The sequence below is a fragment of the Protopterus annectens genome, chromosome 6.part0 (assembly GCF_019279795.1).
Source record: "Protopterus annectens isolate FY-2018-M chromosome 6.part0, PAN1.0, whole genome shotgun sequence".
NCBI lineage: Eukaryota > Metazoa > Chordata > Ceratodontiformes > Protopteridae > Protopterus > Protopterus annectens.
This window is the reverse complement of record NC_056737.1, coordinates 223,056,957-223,081,943: the sequence shown is the minus strand read 5'-3', so window position 1 is coordinate 223,081,943 and position 24,987 is coordinate 223,056,957. Positions and strand designations below refer to the sequence as shown.

The 24,987-nt window shown below is 42.6% G+C and overlaps 1 protein-coding gene across 1 annotated transcript in view; it reads left to right on the top strand.

The window, feature by feature from the left end:
• PCNX1 (pecanex 1) overlaps positions 1-24,987 on the top strand; it is a 3,150,868-nt gene that overhangs the window by 1,576,523 nt on the left and 1,549,358 nt on the right. Inside the window, exon 18 of the mRNA XM_044073489.1 lies at positions 16,330-16,435. Within this exon, the coding sequence (XP_043929424.1) occupies positions 16,330-16,435 (106 nt within the window). The remainder of the gene's footprint in view (positions 1-16,329; positions 16,436-24,987) is intronic.

The following is a 24,987-nucleotide window of genomic DNA, read 5'->3' as shown; positions in this document are numbered from 1 at the left end:
AGTTTCAGCTATGCTTTTTAAATTGACTGACTACCTAAGTGAGGTGCCTTTGCCTCCTCCTGGCCCAGGACTCCCTGAACCCTCGGATGTGACCCCTCAGGAGGGTGCCATGGCTTCCAGACCACCTTAAAATGCCACAACAGTTCACACGGTCAAGTCTTAGAGTGATTTGCAGGCCTCAGCTTCCGATGTCTGCACTCTGTCTGGCAAGGGAAACTACATGTCTTTCCTGATCACAAATGAAGATGTCGGACAAATGCATTCTCCAGTCACCCCTGTAAATTGGGTAACTATACCAAAGCGATTCTCTTTATTTGCTTTGCCACCACCTCTACACAGACTGAAGTCCAAGACCAAATAGCACAGAAGGTTATGGGTTTCATGAAATCTAGAGAGCCTTCCCACTCATCCACCTCCGAGGCCTCTCAATCTAAAAGGAGCATGGAAATAGCTTTTCAGGAAGTGAAAGATTCCTCTAGTTTTGCGGATGAGGAGGAATTCTTACTCTAGACACTTAGACTTGGATGACACACACTTAGGCTTCCCCCCTCAGCACCTTTCCTTTGGGAATACCCTACATAGAATAAAGAAGGCTTTCATTTGGGGAAGAAAGCAGTCCTCCCACACCTAAACCCACTGTAGGGAACTCTGAAGTTTACCTTCACCCAGATTACTGGCTATTCTTCCAATGTATGTTGTATTAGATGTTGTCTTTGAAGACATAGCTCTACACCTCAACTCTCTACCCCCTGCTTGGAGGAAACAAGGCAGGTTTTGTGGAGTGCTTAAAACTCATAAGCACCTCTGTAAAAATCCAAAGGCTGATCATTCTGTTGACTCCAATGAATCCATTTAAGGTGCACGTAAATGACCAACAAGACATCCTCTGCCTAATGACAGGAAAAGCAGATTATTTGACATATTGGAGAAGAAAACCTATGCTCTGCCACCCTGGTATTGAGCTTTGAATTGTCAATGCTGTATGCTTAAGCACCTTGAATCTCTTCAAAAGAAAATGCTAGCTAAGATAGACTTTATTGTGGATAGAACCTTATCCAAGGAAATTCAGGAGATCGCCAGAGAAGCTTTACACGTCTCTAGACGCTCATTAAAATGTAGCTGTGATGCCTTAGATGCTTCTTACAGAGCAGCTGCTACAGGTTCTGTCATCCACAGACATGCATGGCTCAGGGCCCAGCCTCTGTCGTATCAGGAATTCCATTTTGACCACCAGCTAAACAAGTTTTTGAGAAACTCAACATAAAAGGAAAGCAAATTAAAACTGAAAGAATTTTACCTGCCTTTGACCCCAAGGTACAGTAGCAATTATATTTCAAAACTTTTGCCTTTCTCACTTAGACAAGAGAAAGAAAGGCCTCCCCTTGGCAATAAACCAAGGCAATCTAGGAGATGCCAAATGGAACAATCTCAAAAGGGCAAAGGACTCCAGTTTTGTTCCTGTTGCCTTCTGATTTCAAGCACTGGGCCTCATGGTGTTAACATTGTTCATGGTGGCTAACATCAGATGCCACATGACATTTTTTCAGTGAACCCTCAAAGTTCAAGGGGATTAGCTTCCAGAGTCATTTAAGTACTTGGAGCAGGATGTCCAGAAGGGCAAAGAGCATCTGGCTGCCGAACTCAAAAATCCAACCTTTCTGTGAGCAGATGGTTTTCAAGCCTTCATCCCCTTGGTGACAGGGGCTGCAGATGCTTCTGCTGTATCATGGAGACATCATTAGAAGCAGACTCTACAAGACACATGGTTTTCCCAAGAGGCCAATCTGCGCATTCAACATTTTGGAAGTGAGGGCTGTCATCACCTTGCATGTGTTCTAGGACTTGCTTCCACATGATGCTTTTGCCATCCAATCAGACAAAAAATGCCAGTGGTTTGATTCATAAACATAGCCTCTGTATTGGAAGGACATAAGAATTAGAGATTGAGTCTTTGCTCCAAATTCCCTTCTGGTTACCTCTTGTATCCCCGTGCAAGCCACCTTAATAGTAGATCAGCTCAGCCATTGTCTCACAAGTGGTCTCTTTCTTTAGCCCATATCCTGTTGTGTCACTGGGAGAAAACTTGGTGTAACCTCTCTGCTTCCCTGACCAGCTGTGAATGCAAAAACATTTCCCTTATTCCTCCCTTGGGTGGATATTCCAAGGATGTATTAGAACTGAAAAAGCCCCCTGGACATTTATACCTTCCCCTAATTCCCAGGAATCTAAAGAATGACAAAAATTGCAATGCCAGTGCGATATTCATAGCCCCCTTTTTTGCATTGGCAAGTGCTTCTTCCCCTGCTGTGAGCTTATCTCTTGGAGATGTACTTCTGCCTGTCGTCATCAAGAATCTATTTCACCTCTGTACAGCAAACCTTACTTGGACCTTGATTCCTTCAGATTAACCACCAGTTTTCTCCACTTTGTGTTGGCCACGGACCCTTTGTGCCTTATAATGGTGGTCCAGTGTCATACCTCTGCCCAGAGACTTGGCATTACTACTAACGTTCGTTCCTTTACTCCTGTTCTTATATCTTGACAAATTAGTCACAGATCTCTCTTCTCTTCTTTTCTCCCCCAACTCTCTTCTGACATCACACAGCCTCAGACTGCTCTCCCTCTGGCTTCCTCTTTTACCCATCCCTGGATCCCCCCCATTTGCTCCTTTCCAGATATAACCCAGATATGTCCCTTTGCCAGTGGGCTTATCACTCATGGGGAAGTTTACTGCATTGTTGATTCTTATTAGGCCTGATGAGTAAGGGATCTGATAGACAGCAGCAAGAGCAAAGACCAGAAACTGTCATACTTGAGATGGGTGAGTACCCCTAGTGCAGTGAAGTCATGATGTTGCCACCACACCTGTGTTTTAAACCTGTGATGTCCTGTGAGGCTCTTGGTCTTCACCAGAGTTTGCCTAAGCTTTGTGTTTTTTCCACCTAGTCCCCACAGGACAAGGAGAGCTTACCATCAGCCATTTCATCCTGTCACTGTAGCTAGCACCATTTCCATTTCCAAATCCAGGTATAGTATAGTGCATACTGGACTCTGTGTGTTGGCTATTTTTCATTTGTCACAGGTCTTTCTCTTTTCTGTCTGTCTCTATGATTTCCTACACTCACTCACTCTTGTCACCTTAGTTTTCCCTCAGAACTCCTAAGACCTTCCTGAAGGGCCCTATTCATTTTATTTTGTTTTCAGGATCCCTGCTTCATTTTTGAGAAGCTTAAGTTTCCCCTTTTGAATCTGCTTTCTATGCAGACTCAAGATATTTTTCATGGAAAGTTTTATTCCTTACAGCTTAGCCAGAAAGATTTTTGAACTCCATACCTTCTGTGTTCAACCCACTGTATTTCGTTTTCTGCAAAGGCAGTGTGTCCATGAGGACTTACCCTTTCTTCATGTCTAAACTTGACACATCTAATATTAATCAATTTTTTGATCACATAGTATTTTACTCTCATTGCACCAGTCATGGAGAATATTTACTACTTTGTATTGGATGTTCATGAACCACTTTTGCATTGGCTTTTTGTGTTATGTAAAGCTGTATTTTCTGAAGTGTGGCAAACCCATTTTGTAATATACAAGTGCATATTCTACCAGAGCACTGGCTAATACACAAGCCTTTTTCAGAAATGCTTCCTGCCATGTGATTATCTCTGAATTCTTTTGCAAAGCAATATAAGCTGGATAGTATTTCCAGATCATAGTATGCCTTTAGTGCCACCATTATTTGAGGTATTCTTTGAGAACTGCCTAAGGTATAGCTTGAAACTGTGTGCTGTTAGTGATGAAATGAAGCTCCTAATGACAGATGTAAAAGTTGTGTGTTTACCTTAATGCTAGTTCTTTGTTAGCGGCTTCATCTCTACAATCCTGTACCTCAGGCAGGATGCTGTCTTTGGGTTGTGCGGGGAGGGGATGTCTCAGTACTGATATTTGTTCTTCATGTATGCCTGCCTTATGTGGGCTGCTGGAAAGTTGAAGTTGAGTCTTTAGGTGTATAAGATTTGGTAAAGTGGTGGGGCTAAGGTATATGGGTAAAATTTAGGCTCCAGTCTAAGTCCTTCCAGCCTTAGTCTTAGTGGCAGTGGAGATGAAAGTGCCAATATAGATTGGGAATTATACAAATATACAACTTTAATTTCTAGAGCCTGACTTCAGAATCTTGCAGTTTCCAGGTTTGCATCCCATTACTGCTCAGGAAGTTGAGTTAGAGACTACCCAGACTGGGTCATGTAATCTACGCAGATACTGTGAAGGTTGAGTCTGTTCTGTCTGAGTACCTCTTACAGCTATACTTTCCTTTGTAGCACACCTTGAAGACATCACACTCTACTGCACACTCGTGCTAAAGTTTCACGTCAAAGCTCTCTTAAATGAATCTGTTCATGTAATGGAATCATGTTTGTACAACTGTTACAGTTCTGCAGGGAGCCTTCATTTTGGCACTAGGTTGTGAAACATGCTTGTTGTCCCAGAATTGGAGGGTGGGGGTGATCCTTTTTGAACTTTGGTGTGACAGTTTTTTTTATAGTAGATATAAACTGTTGATTACCATTTTTTTATTCTGTGGTATACTTGAAGTTGCATGGAAAATGACTCCCTATTGAAATGTTAGCACTCGAAATGCTGAGTGCCAAAAAGCTGTAAAAAAAAAAAAAAAAAAAAAAAAAAAAAATCTGAAAACACAGACCGAATTAAAAAAATCGTCGGTCTCCTTATAATTTCTTTTTGAAGGTTGGAAGCCCCCCCCCCCCAACTTATAAATACCAACTCTGAGATTTCCAGACCCCAGAATAAAGGGAATATTCAAAGAAATGACATCTCGGACTTAATTTATGTAAGTCCGTTCTGTTGACCATTCAGTCTCTCTATTTTAGGACCCACTGTAGTGGGTCCCAACATTTCAAATGATTCCCACAGAAAAGGGAGGGCTGTCTTTAGCGTAGGGTCTACAGAAAGTAAATCGGCGACACATTGTGTAGATTGGTATTGTGCTGTAGTAGATTGTACTTTTGGTACACTACAGAGATGATGTATTATAAGGCATATTTCAGAGCCTAGCCTTGCTCTTGTTTGTGACTTGTGTGGTATGTAGCACAACAGTAATTACAGAGTATAACTATTCATATTCTCTCTAACCATTAAGTCTGATTTTACCTTTCAAGCTGTGGTGATTCATTGGTTGCACCTTCAGAAAAAGAATTTAATGTTTTTTTGGAAAAAAAGCTGAAGTACTAATTGTGGCTTTCATTTTAAAGCTTGGAGCCTACTTGTGTTATGCTGTGCTTATGAAGACTGCTACACATTTAAAAAAAACATGCTTTGGATGATCTGTTGATTGTATCCCTCCAAGTGTAGAAATGTACAGTATTTAAAAGGAAGGCAAGACCCAATAATACTGTTCCATCATAACTTTGCCCTTGTACTGAATTTCTAGTATTTAGTGCTGTAATCAAGCACTTTGAAAATTATTGTAACTGAATGAGTAAAGCAAAACTCTGCGTTGCTTGTTCAGTTAAAAAAAATCCTCACGTAAATTTTCTTGGCTCTTTGCTCCAAGCACCTGCTGCCCAGCATGCCAGTAGTCAGGAATTTGACACTTCATTAACTGATAATCTGCAAGTGTTACAGGTAACCACAACATACTGTTATTTTCATGCCTTAATGTGAAGTAAACTGTATAGCTTATTTTCAATGTCTTGATGTATAGTTATGTTTCAGAAGTATTTATTAAAGTGAACTTATTGCTTTCATGGTATATTTTTAAGAGTTTAATTACGGAGTAGACTGTAAACTTTTCGAAGCAACCATATATTTTTGGTTTCTAGCATTTTTCCTTAAAAAGAGATTTGCCATTTCTAGTATTGTTATGACATGCAACTTAGAAGTATAGCCTTGACATATTTTGGTTTCCATCCTTGCTGTTTTCATGTAACCTAAATGCATTTCTGCAAGTTAATTCAAGGCTCAAATCAATGAGTTGTCATTTACTCTTAAGATTAGGTGACTTGATGATTTTAACTCTGTGTACCATGTAATAATGTAGTAACCCTTTTAACATTCATCTGTGTTTTTCTCCTCTGTGCACAACTAAGCCATGCCCATACAAAAGAATGTTTGAAATCCTATTTTTTTTTTCTTAATCAGATTTCTTGCTCTATAACAGTTGATCTGAAGTAGTTGACTTCATTTGATCATCAACCTGTGGGTGTCGGATCCAGACCGGATCTGAGACGGCAGCTTTACCAGCATCTGATCTGAGCTCCAAGCTCCTCCCCTTACCCATAATACCCCTCCATCTCCTTCCTCCCCCAGATGTCATTTGCTGCGGCTTTGCCAAGCAGCATGGTCTAGAGCTCCAGGCATGGTAGGCACCTTTTCAGCTTTTTTGTGAGTGTTAGAGTTGCTGTTAGTGTAGGTAGGTTTCTTCTGCCCTTTGCCTTCCCTCCCCTTTGTTTCGCATTGCATTTCCCGTCAGAAAAAAAAAAAAAATGTTTTTGTGTTGTAGGTAGAGCAGGCCTTATCTCCCTTCCCTCTCCTTGTGAGTGAGTTGTGTGCGAGTGTTGGGGTCGGGTAGTTTAAAGTTTTGGTACATTGTACCTTCTTTGTTGGCATGGCAGATCAGCAGGCCAAGCTGGTCTTCAGAAAGTGCAAAGAGTGTGGCCATAAGTTGTCCCCGGTGGATGGCCACACACTGTGAGTTTGGGGGCAGCCCATCTTTCTTCGGACTACCCTGTTTGTGTGGGGTTCAACCCCAGGGCCCTAAAGGATCGTAGGGCAAAATTGATCCTTAAGGGACTACTCCCTGCTACAAAGATGGCTGCCTCTTCTATTGCGGTCATGGCCGTGACCACCCCTTCTACTTCAACCACTGTCTCTTCCTCTCCCTCCCAGTCTGGGACTCAACCTCCTGGACAGAAGCCTGTGGATAGGGAATCAAAAAAAGAGAGGAGCAAAGACAGAGAGAGAGGGAAAGGGAGGAAGAGATCCCCGGACCAGTTGGATTCGGTGGGGGGTCCTCCTAAACAGCCAGCTTTTTCCAGGCCAGCTTCTCCTAAGCTCCGATTATCGAGATTTTCACCAGAGGAGCTTAGACCTCTTTCTAGGGCGTCCACACACTGACCCTCCCGGTCGGCGTCAGTGGCTTTGTCGCGGTCCACCAGAAGTTTATCTGAAGTGGACATGGACAAAATAATGTGAAGGTTTATTCACACCCAGTTTCAGATGGGGGTCTTGCCAGCCCCCTCTCCCTCTGGAGGGGGAGTAGCTTGCTTCCCTTTTTTGCCCCGATATCTCCTTCTCCGGTCCGACCCCCGGTATCGGAGTTCTTGGATCCAAGAGGCCTGGGAGTCAGGGGATCAGCGCCGATGGTACCATATACATCGACACCGGCCATTACCTTGAGCACGTTGGATGCTACCGGTTCGGACCCAAGCAGCTCTCCGAGCCAAAGCCTGGGAGTCAAATCTGAGGGATTGGGTCTTTTTCCTTTGGCTTCGATGCTGTCGGGTCAAGGCCAACACCTTGGTATCTCAGCTCCGATCCCCACGCCAGATCCGGGGAGAGCAGTTTCCTTGTCAGTTTCTCAGGAGGCTCGCTCTCCCTTGGCTTTTGACGTGGTGAAAAGTGTTCTGTCCAGGGGATCGAGGCCCCTGACCATCTCATCAGATTCCACCCAGTCTCCCTCACCTCTGGGTGCGTCTTTGGCCATTTACCCATGCAGGGACAGCCCATGCTCGATGTGCCCCAGACTGTTTCCCTCGAGGAACCACAGGTAGTTTACAAGCCCTCCACAAAAGGAGGCACCTGGACCAGTGGTGGGATTGGTCCGCCCCCAAACCTTCCTCGGATGAGTTGGTGTTCCTGGAGGCCTTCGACAAGGGCCAGTCTACCTCCTGGGTGCACCCCCCCCATGAATCCCTTGGTGGACCTTATTGCCACCAGGGCATGAAAGGAGCTGGACGCAGTGGAGCCAATCCCCAGGCACCCCGATAAAATCCTGAGCCCTCCAGTAGAGAGAGAGAGTTGGAATAAGGGGTCCCCAGTGGATGCCATGGTGGTAGTGGCTGCCACTAAGAAAGCACTAGCCCAGGAAAGTTCTACGGTCCACCCCCCCCCCGACCGAGAGTCCAGGATGATGAATCGTGTGAGAAAATGGACATATGCTTCAGCCACCTTTTCTATAAGATCGCTGAGTTATTTGGCCCACATAACTAGACTACAGCGAGACCTGGTCAAGGAGTTCACTGAGTCGCACCCAGAGTCCATGTCACTGGATGATAAATGCACATTCTCTGAGTGAATGGCCACTCTTTAAAGCAGTTACTGATGCATCCATGCGCCTCCTCTCACATGCTACTGAAGGAGCAGCAAGGGCTGCTGGGACCAGCTTTGCCATGAGGCGACACGCCTGGGTTAGGCATTGTCAATTCACAGAACCCTTTAAGGTGTCATTTGCGAATGCCCCTTATGATGGTTCTTCCTTGTTTGGAAAGACATTGGTCCTGAGTGAGAAGGACGGGAAGACAAAGATCCTTTTCCAGAAATCAGAGGGGGCAAAAGAAGATGTGATTCTGGAAGTCTCAGTATTCCTGGGACACTCAGGACTCACCTTCCCCTAGAGGCAGTGGGGGTCAGGACAGACGCCAGCCCAAGGGCGGGGGGGGGTCCGAGAAATTTTGGGTCTCGAGAACCATTCTCTGACAGGCCTGTGCAGCAGCCCTGAGGAGTTGCCTGACTGCTGTGCTTTGCAGGCAGTCGGGGGTTGAATTTCTATGCACCTGACTGCATGGGAGTCAATGTCATCAGACCGTTGGGTGCTTCAAATTATATCCAGGGGTTATACCATCCACTTTCTGACTCCTTCCGTTCCCTCAAAACTCCTCACGGACGTTCCACCCACACAAAGGGAGGCAGCAGCACTCGAAATAAAAAAGCTGCTAAGGAAACGAGTCATTCAGCCCATCCCCCTAGATCCGTCTGGATCAAGTATCTATTCCATGTTCTTTTTGGTGCCAAAAAAGACGAGGGACCTAAGGCCTATCCTGTACCTTTCCACTCTAAACCTTTCAGTTGCCAAAGAGAAGTTCCGGATGGTCACACTACAATCCATCCTGACTTACCTGAAGGAGAACGACTGGATGTGCTCAATATAACTCCAGGATGCGTACTACCACATCAAAATGCACAGATGCTCCAGGAGGTTTCTCCGCTTTCGGCTAGGGGGCAATCACTATTGATTCAGAGCCCTACCCTTCGGTCTCCCCACAGCCCCCAAGGTATTCACCAATGTCTTGGCAGTAGTAGCGATTCACCTGAAGCTTCAGGGGCTACAAGTCTACCCGTACCTGGACGGTTGGCTCCTTGCCGCTCCCACCAGGCATCTACTTTGTCAGGCCAGAGACTATTTCCTGAAATTGTCAGACTTGCTGGGTATTACAGTCAACATATCCAAGCCTTCTCTAGACCCTGTTAAAACCTTGTCCTTTTCTGGTACTAGTTGAATAGCCGTCATATCCATGAGGGACATAACTTGTTTCCGAGTCTCTGCCCACTGATTTTGTGGCAGATCTGGCCAATAGTTTGGAATTGGCAAAGTATGGAAATGAAATCTGTACCTCTGGGATACTATGTTTAATACCCACTTGTCCTGGGTAATTAACTGCCAATTTTGAGCATGAAGTGCTAATTTTACCCCCAAGGGGACTGCCAAAAGATAAGTGCTTGGTGAAGGTAGAGGGAAGTCATTGAGACTGCTTATTGTAGGGTTGTGCTTTGTTTCATCCATATTTGGAGGTGGAGGCACCCCATTGCTTTGACCTGTAAGAACCCTGTGATTGGTATCTAGAGCCTTTTGAGTGCCTGGATTTTGCCTTGAGTGGCTCTGTTGGACACAGGAAAGGACCATTTTTTAGTAGGCCAGTGCCTACTGAACCTGGGTGGCTGCACTTTTAAGAAATCTTTTACAGTTTGCATAGATTTAGCTTTGTCTTCCATTTTCTTTAAAAGCTCTTCTGCCTTATTACAAAACAGAGTATCATGCTGCCAAGGGGGCATCCAACAATTTAGCTTTAACATGATCAGGCAGATTTTGCTCCTTGAGCCAGGCATGCCTTCTAATCACAGATCCAGTAACTGCAGCCCTGCAAGAGACCTCCAAGGAATCAAAATCACATTGCAAAGTATGCTTTCCAACCTGTTCTGCTGAATGCAATAATTCCTGTAATTTTTTTATTTTCCACACAATCAGAAATCAACATCATTTTCTGTTTCAATAAGCCCATAACATGCTGTTGATATTTAAGTATATGAAAGTGGCAGTTTAAGGCCCTAATTGCCAAGGTTGTAGACGTATAAACCTTCTTTCCCCATCTATCCAGGAATCTCTATCAGAGGGTGTAGGATTTTTAGCTGTAGAGGCCTTTACACCTTTGGGACCCTGTGATAGTCTCAGGATCAGCAGCAGGATTTGTGAATAGAAATTTTTGGGAGTCAGGAACCCTGTAATATCTGTCTGCTTACTAGGAGCCGGAGGTAGGGAATCAGGAGCCGTGCTCGATTTAGAAAACACATCATCAACAATGTCTAATACAGGAGGTATTGCCAAAGGCCTATGCTGAGGAAGAAGGAAATCCCTAAGCCTCTTTTTTGATTCAGAGAAATCCTGACTCTCCCAGTGAAAATGTTCCCTTAAAGTATGCAAGGTTTCTCCAAAAGAGTAGTCCTCAAGAGGAGATGCAGATGGGATGGATTCTTCTGCATCAGAATCCTCATAGGGTGGAATAGAAAATTCCTGATCAGAAGAGGAATCAGAAGAAATGGAAACTTGATCTGAAGATTCATAATCAGTGCCTTTGCCTAGGCCTCTTAGCTGGGGGGGGGGGTTGGAAACCCCTGATCAAGGTAATTAAGTCCTCAGCCATTTTGATCATCTGTTTTTTAGGCATAGGGCCCTGAGCACGTGGCTCATGTGTCGTTTTTTTAGACATAGAAGATGTTTTTGATCTTGTTTTCGAGACTGGCGTCAGTTTTATATAAAAATGTTGAGGCCTGAAAACACCCTCAGAAGCCGGTGCCGGCTCAGCGGCTCTGGACCTATCCAAGGGAGAGACATCCGCGGGTTCAATACTCTGAGAATCTCATGCCATACCGGACTCCGCATGGGTCTCTGTAGAGGCCTGTGACTCAAAAGTAGCGGGTATCAGGGGCTGCGAACGCGCCTCACTGAGTACTGGTGACTGGCTTAGGAGAAGTTTCGTCGTCGGTTTTGGACCTTGATGGTCTGTCTTTTTCTTTGCGTTTTTTGTGAACTCCGGTAGTCTGATTGCTAACAGATGACATTTCAGGGTAATTAAATCTTGATCCAAAATATTTAGAAGCAAAATTATACCGGCGCTTAATAGTGCGTTGGTTAAATCTAGCACAAAACCTGCAGCAAGGCATGTTATAATCTGGTAAAACAAAATGTGGACCAGCACAATGGTAAAGCAGGACAATAATTTAATTACTTCAAAAAGTTAAAGCCATATAAATGGCTAAACAACAGAACGGTTTCGGCTATACAAAGCCTTCTTCAATGCTTGATAAATTACAACAGAAAATTATGTAGCACCCAACATCCTGGTCTTAAATAGTAAAGATTTAAAGAAACATTACAAAAATAAGTATATAATGACAAATCCATTAAAATTAAATACTTATGGAATATCTTCTGGTAGTAACTACATGTAAATGTTAAAACTAAAAAGAACACCAAAATAATACTTATAAATATGAGTATAAATGAATCAAAATGCAATATTATAAAGAAAGATTGACTGGCATAAGCCACATAGTTATACATGAGGATAAAGAGCATATCTTATTAATATTATTATTGGGATAACTCACCTGTATACATTGTTGTTGAGGAATCATAATGCCAATCAAAATACGTGTGGATTATTAATAGCTTAATAAGTTGACACAAACTAAATAATTGTAAACATGTTATTCTGTTTCATTAAGCCCAGGTTTGAACAATGCTCCTAATCTGGTTATCCACATGTTTTCCATATTATTGAGCTTCGTGTGCCAACCTACTTTAAAATTCCTATGCATTTCAATCTTGTCAATAATCACAAATTTAAAAACAGCAGTGGGGTGATTCGTAATATGTTTGTATAGGGCATTAGACAACCTTTTATTTCTGATCGCACTAAAATGTTCACTAATTCTGAGTTTAACTGGCCTGGATGTCTGACCCACATAAAAAGCAGAACAAGTACAGGTGGCCAAATAAATGACCCAATCTGAGCTGCAATTACCAAAGATGGTGATATTATAAACTTTTGATGTGTTTTTACTGGAGAATTCCTTGTTTTTTAAGATTTGTTGACAGGCACTACAATGACCACAAGGAAAACAGCCAACCAATGGCTCACCAAATAACGTGGTTTGGACAGTCATCTCAGGTGTGTACCTCTTATAATGAGTAAGGCGAGAGTGTATAGTGCGTCCCCTGCGATATGAGAAAGCACATAGCTCTGGTAAAATCTCATTAAGAAATTCATGAGATTTTAATATGTCCCAGTGTCTATTGATGATTTCCCTGAGTCTGAATGTGTTATTTCCATAAGTAGTTACAAGCCTGATTAGTTGGACAGAATTATAATTGTCATCTTGTTTCAAATGTTTATATTGTAATAGATTTGAACGTGTCACATGGTTGGTCTGGTCAATAATGTTGGAGATGTGATGCTTTGTATACCCACGGTTGATAAGCCTATTAGCCAAATCTTGTCTACAAACTTGATGTTGTTGTGAAGAACATATGCGTTTCATGCGCAAAAACTGAGATTTAGGAATATTACTGATGATGTGGCGTGGGTGAGAACTGGTTGCATGAAGCAATGTGTTATATTGAGGGAATTTTCTATGAATAGAGGTGGCCTCTTCTCTATATGGCTGAGCATGTGCTCAATAAAAATGTATTTTATTTTCAGGGGGAATGTTTTTGGCAGATTAAGGGCACAGCGATGGGTGCATCGTTTGCACCCATCTATGCGGATTTGTTCATGGCCTATCTGGAAGAACAGCTTATATATGGCCCCTCCCATAACTTGCATATTAACGAGACTAACATCTGGAGGAGATATCTGGATGATTGTTGGATGGTATGGCGGGCTGATATGGGATTTCTTCTGGAGTTTGTCCAATATCTTAATGATAACAAATGGGGCATAGAGTTTACCCTTAACTCTGATTGCAGCAAAATCAACTTCTTGAATGTTACAGTCCAAAGGAATTTGGACAATACACTCAGTACGAAAGTATTTCGGAAGTACCCCCAGTATAACTACTTGCTTCATGCTGTCAGCTTGCACCCCAGCCATACCATCCGCAACATCCCAAGATCTCAATTTTTACATATGAAGAGAATTGGTTCCACTCAGGATGAATGTGACTCTCCTAAACAGGATCTCAGTAACAGATTCCTGGTTAGGGAGATATAGGGACTTTGACATTATTTCTGCCAGTAATTGGGACAATACTCATGATAGGATGTCATTATTGGAATATAAGGTCAAAACTCTGAGGACTTACTGATACCATCAGGTTTGTCACAGCATTTGGGAAGAACACTAATGTTATTAGGGAAACTATTAATAAACATTGGAATATTCTCATGGCTACTGATAGTTTGCGCCAGGTTTTGTGGACGAGATGTCAATTTTCATTTAGGAAAGGCAAAACCTTGGGTTCCAATTTCTTTCATTTTAAGCATACCAGGAGTGGGGTGCTATATACCAACAACTTACTGTTTTGGGGGACACACTTTTTGGTGCTTTCCCGTGTGGACACTGCTCTTCATGTCAATATGTTAGCAAACTCAAACAATTTTCCAGTAAAACACCAGTAAGGTGTATAATATAAAATTCTATGGGAACTTTGGGACTGATTGGATTATTTATCTGACCACTTGTAAATGTTCGGTCTTTTATATTGGCCAAACATCTTGTCCACTGAGAGTACGTATGTCAGAACATTGGAGTGACATACGTAACAAATGAGAAACTAATGCTCTCTACAGACACTGCATGATACATAATAGTGCGTATTTTCATTTTCTAATAATTGATAGAATTGCTGTTAACAGAAATATTATGCAGGGCTGGCAAAGTATTTTAAATAGGAAAGAAAAATATTGGATTATTAAGCTGGGAGGACTTTTCCCACCAGGATTAAATGATCATTTGTAGCAATATATTATTTCTGTATGCTATTTTATAATATATGTCCTATCTGCATGTTAATTATTTAATTGAAGGAAGTGATGCTGGGGGGGCTGTTTTTTCTATTGGTGGATGGGTCTATTTATGGAGGGATTATATTACCTGTTTTTTTGTATTCCACTGATGGAAGGTGGTTATGCCGAAACCGGTATGGAGGATTAAACTTTGAATTGCCTACCATATGGCAGTATTTTGAGTCTTTTTTGCCATTTACACCTCAGTGCTGGCCATTTGTGTTTTGTTCCAGATTTGGTTTGGCCCTGCATTTGCCGTACGTGCAGAGCTCTCTCACTAAAGCATCCCTCATCCAGACCTGGGCAGTCTGAAGCTCACTGCTTGGCTGCTCCAGTTCCCTTAATTGCTAGGACTCCCAGTCTGTATTCCCCGGTCAAGAATTTTCTGGTGGCAGCTCATAAATTGTCTACCTGAAAAATATATCATAGCAAATGAAAGCATTTTTCTATCTGGGCTTCTCAGAGGGATTTGGACCCTTTCACAGTTTCTGTTCCAGTGGTCCTTGAGTTGTTGGCATACATTTTCCAGCAGGGTGCCAGCTCATCTACAGTGAAAGTTCAACTGGCTGCCATTTCCAATTTCCATGTAGGTGAGAACATGGCTTCTTTAGCTTCCTCCAGACTTTGCAAAACCTTTATTAAAGGTACCTTTCTTTTAAGACCCATGGTTAAAGATCCTACCCCTCAATGGGACCTTACCCTAGTTTTTCAAGCTTTGGTTGCTCCTCCCTTTGAGCCTGCTGCTTCTGTGGACTTGACATTTTTATCCTGGAAGGCAGCTTTTCTAGTGGCTATTACATCGGCTAGGAGAGTGTCAGAACTCCAGACATTATCTGTCAAACCTCCATATATGATTTTTCATAAAGACAGGGTTTCACTTCGTATTAATCCTTTTCTGCCTAAAGTGGCATTGGAAACAAATATCAATCAATTTACCTGTTTTCTTTCCAAATTTTCAGAAGAGGGGTGAATATAAATTGCATTTGTTAGACATGCATAGACAGCTACATTTCTACTTACACAGGACTAAAGCCTAACCCAAGTCTGACCAGTTGTTTGTGTCTTTTGCTACTCCCTTTCCAGGCAAACCGGTTTCTAAGGTAACTATTGTCAGGTGGATTTCCTTTTGCATCCTTCAAGTTTACAAAGACAAAGGTATGTCCCTTCCACATAGGATAAATGCCCATTTTACCAGGTCCATGGCTACGTCAGCTGTATTTTGGTCCAGAGTGTCTTTGGATATTTGTTCAGCGGCTACTTGGTCCTCATCTCTCACCTTCATTTCTCATTATAAATTGGACATGGTTTCCAGATGGGAGAGCATCCTTTGGTTCCGCGATGCTCTGAAATATCCCTCCTTGAGGGCCACCCAAGGTTTTGGTAGCTGGTGACTCTGTCCCACAAGTTGATGATCATATGAAGTCACCTACTTCAGATAAAAAAAGTTATGTACTCACCATAACGTTCCATCTGAGTAATTAGACTTCATTTGTCATCAACCATCCCTCCCTCCTTCCCCCTGACCTTCTCTTTGTTTTCTGCATTAGCAGACAGGAGAGGGGGCCTTTGCAGCTCTCCTGTTTTTTCTTTGCTAGTGAGGATTATTGGATCGGGTTTGTGTGAGGTGTATAGCAAACTCGATCTGATGGAAGGAAGGAAGGAGATAGGGAGGGGGTATTATAGGTAAGGGGATGAGCTTGGAGCTCAGATCAGATGCTGGTGAAGCTGCCGTCTTGGATCCGTTCCGGATCTGACACCCACAGGTTGATGACAAATAAAGTCCAACTACTCAGATGGAACGTTATGGTGAGTACATAACTTCTTTATATACTGGCACTGTTGTGCTGCCTAGACAGTTTTCTGTCAAGTTTTAGAATTTAAATGCAGATTGCATAGGAACAGTAAAACTAAGAGGTAGGACTAGCCAAAAAAAAAAAAAAAAACTAAAGGCACTGTATAGATTTGTTTCAGCTTGAAAGGTTAAAAATGTGCAGTATATTTGCATTTGAATTTTTGTTTTGCCTTTGCAGTTCACTAGTGTATTCCAAGATCTTTCCAAACATAGATGAAAAAAATCCTGAAGATCCATTGTCAGAAGTGAAAGATCCTTTGCCAGATAAACTAAAAAAGTCTGTTGTAAGTAGAAATGTCAAGAAAGTGATGACAATGTTGCCACTACTGCATTGAATTAGTTTATGACCATCATAATGCATGTAACAAAGCATACCAGTGATTTGATGTGGTGCTTAATTGAATGAGGTGTTCATTATGTAAACTCTAATAGAGTGGAGTTCCCTCTTCTATGTAGTTGTGAAATAAAGCCCTCGGTGGGTGTGGGTGTGTGTGTGTGTGTGTGTGGGGTTGTTGGTGAAATTCTGTCCATTTGATGCTTCATCAGCAACATGGTTGGCAGTTGAACCAGCCCTGTTTACTTTTTAAGTAGATATTCTGCAGCCATTTCATGGTGTGTGCCTGAACGAGAGCTCCTGTCTCTGAACCTAGGTAGGTAAGCAGACTCTGCTTGAAAGTGTTCATGATTTGACAGCAAGCACTGACATCAGGTTGAGAGTGGTACATCCAGGCTGACATTTGCATTCAGCACAAACACTGCTGATCACCTCTGACATATCCTTGCTCAATTATGCCTGAAGAGCTGGATTTTAGTCTTCTTTTTAAGTGACCTTGGAGTCTTAATTTCTTCATTCAAGTTCCCATCAGTTTTTGTGATGGTCTTAATATTTTTTTTAACCTTGGAAGCCCCACTGCCAGTCTTGCTACTGTCATTTAGCACATAATTTACTTTTTCCTAATTATCTAAACTAAACTCATGATTGAAGTTTATCACAGGGCTTTAACACAAGTACCGTAGAATGTTGAAAAGATTAAACAAATATAAAGCAACTCAGCTTACTTACAGTGGCCATAAGGATGACTAGAAAGTGCAGGCAATAAAATACACTTAAAACAGTTCAGCTAAGCTTTGAGTGGAATTCCTTAAAAAAGCAGGCACCTGAATATGGACCCAGTGAGCAAGTGATGCTTTGCGCCCAACTTTTTGAGTGCTCATCTTATCCGTTGCTGCCAGTGGTACCAGTCCTACAGCAGCACTTTTTTTCTTCGTTATCTCACTGATTTGGAGATTTTTGCAAACACAGAGAAGGGGAAAACAGTGTATGGTCACTCAGTAGGTTTCTGCACTGTTTGTGGTCATAACTGGTAATTAGATTACCAGGGCTTTTGATGTGTCTGGTGTTTTATGTAGTTAGAAGGTGGCTTATTGGCTCCCTACTACTTGTCCAAAGATTACTTGTCCTAATTCCCTTATTAACAGATATTTCAGAAGATCTCCTAAACAAGTATTTAGTCATGAATGCCTGCAACTAAATAGGTAGTGAAGCCCACACAACTGGGTCTAACTTAAAAAAAAAAAAAAATAGTGGCTGTGTATTTCAAGACATGATCATAGAGCTGCTGACAGACCCTCAGCAGCAGACAAGTGGAAGGATAGGTTACCAGAAGAGCTCTCATTTAGGTGGAACACTGGGTCATTGTGATGCTTATCAAAACACTCAGTCTTGAAAACAAGCGTTCTCTGCACAGTTAGCCATTGCAGAGCTCGCAGCACAAAGATGATGTAATGGGATGTACAGTCAATTCTGTGACTTGGAATTCTGAACCCAGTGCAGGTGGTGGAGTGCAGAATCAGAGAGCCCAATGGCAGTGTAGAGGGACAAAGTCCTTACTATGTTGCAGACAATCAGAGTTTAAAAAGCACCTCAGATGCCTGTAGGAGCTGGCAGGGGAGGGTGGAACTGACTGGATCCTGCATGCTTGCCCTTTCTGGGTGAGCCAGTTCTGGCTTGCCACATGGGTGACACCTAGCAGGAGCACTAGGTGTCTGCCCTATGGAGCTTGGGTCTGTTGAACCTGTGCTGGATATGCAGTTGCACTGTGAGCTGAGGGGAACTCTTGGATGACCACTGCAGCAGAACTTGGAAGAGCCACTGCAGGGGTGATGGGGGTGGTGGTGGTGCTCCTGTGGGGAGAGGGTAGGCTGGCCCGTTTCCTATCACCCAACTCTCACCATGCGTGGCTGAGCTTATGTAGAATTCAGGGCAGGAATGATGGGTGGGCCATGGGGCTCTCACTTGCCACAGGAATCCCCAACTCCCACAGCTGAAGAATAAATGAGTAGACTTGTTGCAAGTAGAGAAGCCACTGGGCTTTGTCCTGGGGGTGGGGATGAAAAACATTGGAGAGCCCAAAGTGCATTATATATTAGTGGAGTCCATATGTAAATCATGACAAATTGTCTCCAAGTCTCCTTGAGGTGCTTGATTCTGGAGCTGTGAAAATACAAGTCTGTTACATTATCTGGTGGCTGTTACTTAAATAGAATGTTATCCATCCAGACTTGATGGTCATAAACCCAGAAAATGATTTCCAGTTTGTTTCTCTGTTTAAAAAAGAGAGAGAGAGAGTAGGCAAGAGAAGTAAGGAGCTTGAAGCTGGTCAGACTGTAGCATGTACTTTCATCACCTCTGTGTTTGCTGGATTTAGTTTCATTTTACTGCACTTTAGCCAGCTCTAGCATTCAAGCAATCTTCAAATATGATTGCATGCCTTGCATTTGCTTCTAAGGGAAGGGGAGTTGAAGCTGGTTGTTGTCTGCAATAAATGATTTTATGTACCTTTTCTTAGTATACCTTCTGTATGTGGAGACACTTGCTTTGTAAACAATAAAGGAGACAAAAAATGATGCCTATAAGCCATACAGGTCAGTGAGTGGTTCCAGGAAGAGTTTAAATCCAAAATTACCCACTGAACTTAACCTGAAAGGTTAAAAGGCAAACCAAACAAGAGCTATGAAGAAAATCTCATAGTGTGTATGTAGATAGCAGAGGAGGTTGCCACAGTATACAGTGCTGAGAGGTCAAGAAGAACCATGATGGCGTGTATAGCATGATCTCTTAGCACTAACATTTCATTTAGCATCCTAAGGGTAGCCACTTGAGTTTTTTGATGATCCCTGTACCTACTTAACTGAACGAACTACTTGAAAGTTCAGTAAGGCATCTTTATTCCTCCAACAAGGTGGGTATCAGAGAGAGAGAGAGAAAATCTCCTAGATTTGCTAGTTAAAGTGATTTTATCTGGACTAATCCTTTGTTTTATAAATATTAGAGTACAGAAGTTTAAGGTGGGAGTAAACTTTTCCAAATCATGTGGATAACGAGATTGTGTTCATCATATTAATTACTACTGCAGCAGCCTTAGCTTTATGGGTTAAATCCTGCCAAGGATATAACAGCCATCCGATTCACAAAGGTTCAGGGCACCTTCCGTGTGCCCAAACTGTCAGGCAGCTTGGGCTGAGTTGACTAAAAAATAAGTATTAGGTGCCAAGACTCTCAGAGCTTTACTGTCAGCGAAAAGCATGCTTCTCTGTAGCTTTTGAGGATCGATGGTTGACTTATGCTTTCCTTTTCTATGCTGATAAGCTCCCTTTGCGGAAAAAACTTCCATTCAATTATTTTTGTTGATTATTAATACTGTCCTCTTCATGAAAGTTTTTTAAATTTAAGAATTTCTGTTTTAACAGACTGTTACAAGACTACTGTAATTTTAAATGAGAGCATTTTTTTCCTGTCAGCTTAAAAGTTGTTTAAGGTGTAAACCACAGATGTTTTTTCTTGTGGAGAAGTTGTTTCTTTTGAGGGCTGGTGGGTGTTTTAAAGTGCTTTTTATTGTTTGGTGTGAAAAAGTGACTTTCAAAGAATTTAAATTTGTACTCGCTTTTGCATCTTATTTTCCCTATGAAAGAGGCACCATTTTTGGCTTGACTGTGTGGATGGACTATTGGTTCCAAGGTCAGTCGTCCTTTCAGCCATGAAAAGAAAAAGTTACACAAACAGTCTTTGCCACCACAGCAGGCTATCATTTTGCCTCCGCAACAAGTGGGTATTTTTGCTATGACTATTTGCTGTACCTCAGACAACTCATCTTTTGCCCCATATCCCCTCTGGTGTAACACCTATAGCCACTTTGACCAGGAGTTAGCCACATCCTCTGTGGCTGTTGGGTTTCCTTCAGCAGGCAAGGGAGAGCCACTCTTGCTGGTTCTAGGAGAGGGAACAAGGAAGACTTTCCTGTTGTATCAGAATGTTGTGCTCATCTCTGGGGAGGCTGCTGCTGCCATTTATAACACTGTGGGTCCAATTTTGTCCGTCAAAAACAGAAAACTAAACGTGTCTACTCCTCCCCAAATTTCCTTAGACAAGAGTAGTATATTGGGTCTGGCTCAGGGTTTTATTCAGGCTTTTGAGCCTTCTTATTTGTTCTCTTTCTGGTAAGAGAAAGAAGGATGCATTCTTTCCTGAAGGGATTATATAGTCTTAATCTGGACAGGAAGATGAAGGGACAGATACAGGTTTTTGTCCTCAGTTTTCTGATTCATACTCTGAGGTGAGCCCAGTTTCTGACTCTCCCTTTGAGGTTCCTCTCTTTGAGACTATTTCCAGAATGTGCCAGTGTTTTCAGTGGGAATACACTGAGGTTTCTCAGTCACTCATAACATTTTATGAGCTATTAGAGAAGGAAATCCTTGAGCCATCACTATTTCCCCCAGTTATATGAGCTTTGCAGAATGTGTGTGCAAGTGTCTGTATTTTCCTGACAGCCAGCCTGATGCCCCTAAAAAGGCAGATACTGCATAAAGTTCGTCAGTATTTTTATGTTTTTATACACTCTTCCCAAACCTGACCCAACAGCTATAGCTTTATTTATTCCTACAGCTGCTAAATGATTAATTCCTATCCTACTCTTTCTGATAAGGATGAGAGGATCAATGGTGGGTACAGGAAAATAGTGTATGCTGCTGCAGCTTAGTGTTTTTCTTTTGAGGAAACATTTGCTTTAAATGTAGCTGGGTGTCTTCTCATCACCTGCTGAATCTCCTACAAACAGTGAAGGACCAGTCTTGTACACTTTGCATGCTACTTCCCTGTGCTTTGTTTTATTACTGGGAGTTTGAGAACAGAGTATTACTGGTGTCTTTTGTGTTGGCACTGGTGGTTTTATCTCAATCGTCACTCATCCTTTGTTCCTGGCAATCTCAACACAAAGTCCATCAGTACTGAGAACTGCTAGGTGCCCTGGGCTTGACATTGAGGCTGCTCTGCCAAGATTGACTCCAGTACCCTCATGGGCCATTCTTGATGTTAGTCTTTGGCATAAAACGTCTCAGTGCTGAGACTATACTCTGCCAATCCTCATCGGGTCTACACTTTGTCTCAGCAAGTTTTTTATCAGCATTGGGTATTGCAAGGATGGTTAGTACTGATGGGCTTGAATTTGACTTTTGCATTCTTGGAGCAGATCACTTGTCAAACCACTAATTGATAGTTACTTGAGATACGCCCTTTATTTATGCTCCATTAATTGTGTCTATAATCCTGTGTCACAGAGAAAGATAAGTTGATTCAGAAAGACCCACATATGTTGCACTCTTCCTAAGGCAACATTTCCTCAGAACACTCAGCTGACTCCACTGTGAGTGTCCTTAGGAAGAGGATGTGCAAAAAGAGGCACCTGAGCTCTATGTCAGAGTTCCTCTACACTAGATATGGATCTCTGTGAGGAAAGGTTCCTCACAATCCCCTCCGTAGAACTCCATAGTTGGGGAAATCATATAATTGATTAAGCAGAAGGGATCATAAGACCTCTATACTTCAGTGATGAGATCCTTCTGGATGTCCTTCAGACTATCCTTCCTTACATATTGTGTAGTCTTTCCGATGCATTGCATGATAGGCTTAGTTGTGGAAAGGTTTTGGTAAGAACTGGATGTGGTTTAATCCGTATATAGGAAACCAGAGAAGATTCTCAGGCCATCCAGGGACAGATTTCATTGAAGCAAGGCCACCCTTGCAAGTTAATTTATGTTAGCAGCAGCAACAAAAAGGTAATCGTCTGAGAGCCTAGTGGTTCATCTGCCAGATAGGGATTCGAAGGAGCTGGATTTCATGAGGAAGAGCACCTTTGCATCAGGCACTTTTGCTCTTAGCTACATTATGCACATGAATCGCTTCCAATAAGCGCAGGATGAAAAAATACTTATTTCACTGCAAAGGTTACTTAGCAGAGACTTAAGTAGATAATGTGATAATGTTACTTGTGGCACTTTTATGTAGAACGTTACATTACTTGATGCTGTTTCACAAGGCAGCAGATGCAGTAGCATTTCATGAGGCGGCAATCCTGGCTGACAGCATGCATTTGTCAAGAAATTTTAGCTGTCTGGCAGTGCCACATTTGATGGGTCAGCACTTTTGGACCCAAGGTTAAGGATGGTTTTAAAGTGAACAAGAAGGCAAAAGACATTTTGGTTGATGGCAAGTTCACGTGCCCCAGAGAGGTCATTTTCCAGGAAAAAAATAGTGTGAAGAATTTGTGGTACTGTAAATCCCAGCATCAAATTTTGAGCAACATTCTGACAGGAAGTCCCATGGATATGGAGTTAGCCTGAACAGGTACCACCCACAAGAATGAAAAGCACCTTAAAATCAGGTGTTCTGTGGTCTTTCCTGCATGAATTGTCAGTTCCTTCCTTAAAGACATGCCTGGCTGTTCCACTTTGGAGGCTGTCTGCGGTTGACTGTTCCCTGCACTGTGGTGCATGGCTGCTTATCACAGACCAGATGGGTAAGGAATATAATGTACAGAGGCTGTACAATGCCCTTTAGAATGCACCCAAATTGATTTCTTTTCCCATACCATATGTCCCACCCCATAAAAAAGAGGCAGCATAATTAGAGGACAACAACGTTCTGTTGAAGATGATCATTGAAAACACCCCGCCAAATGATAGAGCACCAGTGTTAAGTCCAGAGTCTTTAGTTTCCAAGAAAACCAAGGACCTCAGGCTGATTATGAATCTCACTGGCCTAAATCTCTAGGTGAGGAAAATTGATGATTACTTCCTCCTCCTTTGCTCAGAAGAATGAGATTAGATGTTCTCTACAGAGCTCCAGGATGCCTGTCTGCAAATAAAGAAAGCAAAGGTTTCTGGGAAATTTTTATAGTTCCACATAGGAGATAGTTATTACCAATTCAGAGCCCTGCAATTTGGTTTCACCACAGACCCTAGGTGTTTACAGAATGTGTGGAATTGCATATATCTCGTATGAAACTAAGGGGATACCGAATATTCCCATATCTGGATGACTGGCTCTTTCTCTGTCTTGAAGGATTCATAAAATAAAGGTAAGCAACTGCTTTGTCCATGAAGATATATATGAACATTGAGATGTCCCAGCCATTCAGAAATTAAATTGCCTCAAAACATAATTTCCTTGTAGTCTGCATTCAGCCTTCTGGCATACTAACCAGCATCAGTCCATGCTGTGATTCTGAAAGTGTTAGGCCTTATGACTGCTACTATTTGTCTGGTTACATTTGCAAAATCTTGTGTGGGAATTTTGCAGTGGACTTACCATGTTTGTGATCTCTGTTGGAGGACACCACAGAACTAGTTATTGCCCTGCCCAGGGCATGCAGATCATGTCTAGATGGTGAATACATCAACCAAGTTTGAACAGAGGATGTGCTTTTGCCCCTTCTCTACCCTCAGTCACTGTCACCACTGATGCTTCTATGGCATTGTTTAGAGGAGACTGTCAAGGGGACATGGGCTTAAGGAAGCCATTTTAGATAAAGAAAACCTACTGGAGATGAAAGCATTTGTTCTTCGTGTTTCACTGTTGCAGTCTTTACAATTGGGTTATCCTGCTGGCAGGCTACCCTCAGTCGGCCTGAATTCCAAAGTCTAGGTCCGGCGTCGGTTGCTGTCACCTCTTCCCTGACGTCAGTGCTCCAGGGCTATAAAAGTTGCAGCCAACGCCATTTTCTTCAATCTTTCTTGCCGCATGGTGCCCGAAGCAAAAGCAGTTCGCAAGTGCAGGTCGGCCGACTCCAGAGATTTTCGTGCTAGAATTTCAGATCTGAAGTCTTCACTAAAAGCTAAGTACCCCGTTGGGGAAACTTTTTTTCTTGCTCCAGACCGATGTCAGAACAAGTTAATAATTGTATTTCTTGTGGGAAGCAAATACCTCATAAGGACTTTCATTCTTACTGTATTCCTTGCCTAGGCCCTGACCACGATGCTGCTAGTTGTTGGTTTTGTGCTAGATTTAACCAACGCACTGTTAAGCGTCGGTACGATTTTGCATTTCACTATTTTGGCAGAAGATTTAACTGTACAATGTCGTCGGATAGCCATCCGACTACCGGAATTCACAAGAAACGCAAAGAAAAGGACAGGCATCTGAGGCCCAAAACCGACGACGAGGCTTCTTCTAAGCCAGTCGCCGGTTCTCAAGTGAGGTGCCTTCGCAGCCCCTGACGGCCACTACTTTAGACTCACAGGCCACTACCGACACCCACGTGGAGTCGACGAGGCCGCTGGAAGCTCAAGGTATTGGACCTTCGGAAACTATTACCTCAGGTGGATCCGGAGCCGATGAGCAGGCATCGGCTTCTGAGGGTGTTTTCAGACCGTAAAAACGACTTCAGCTTCAAAGGCAAAGAGTAAGCACCTTTAAAGACAAAGAAACAAGTACATCAGCCTCATGGACAGGCCTCCATGCCTAAAAAACAGATGCTCAAAATAGCCAGACAGGACCTCCTAT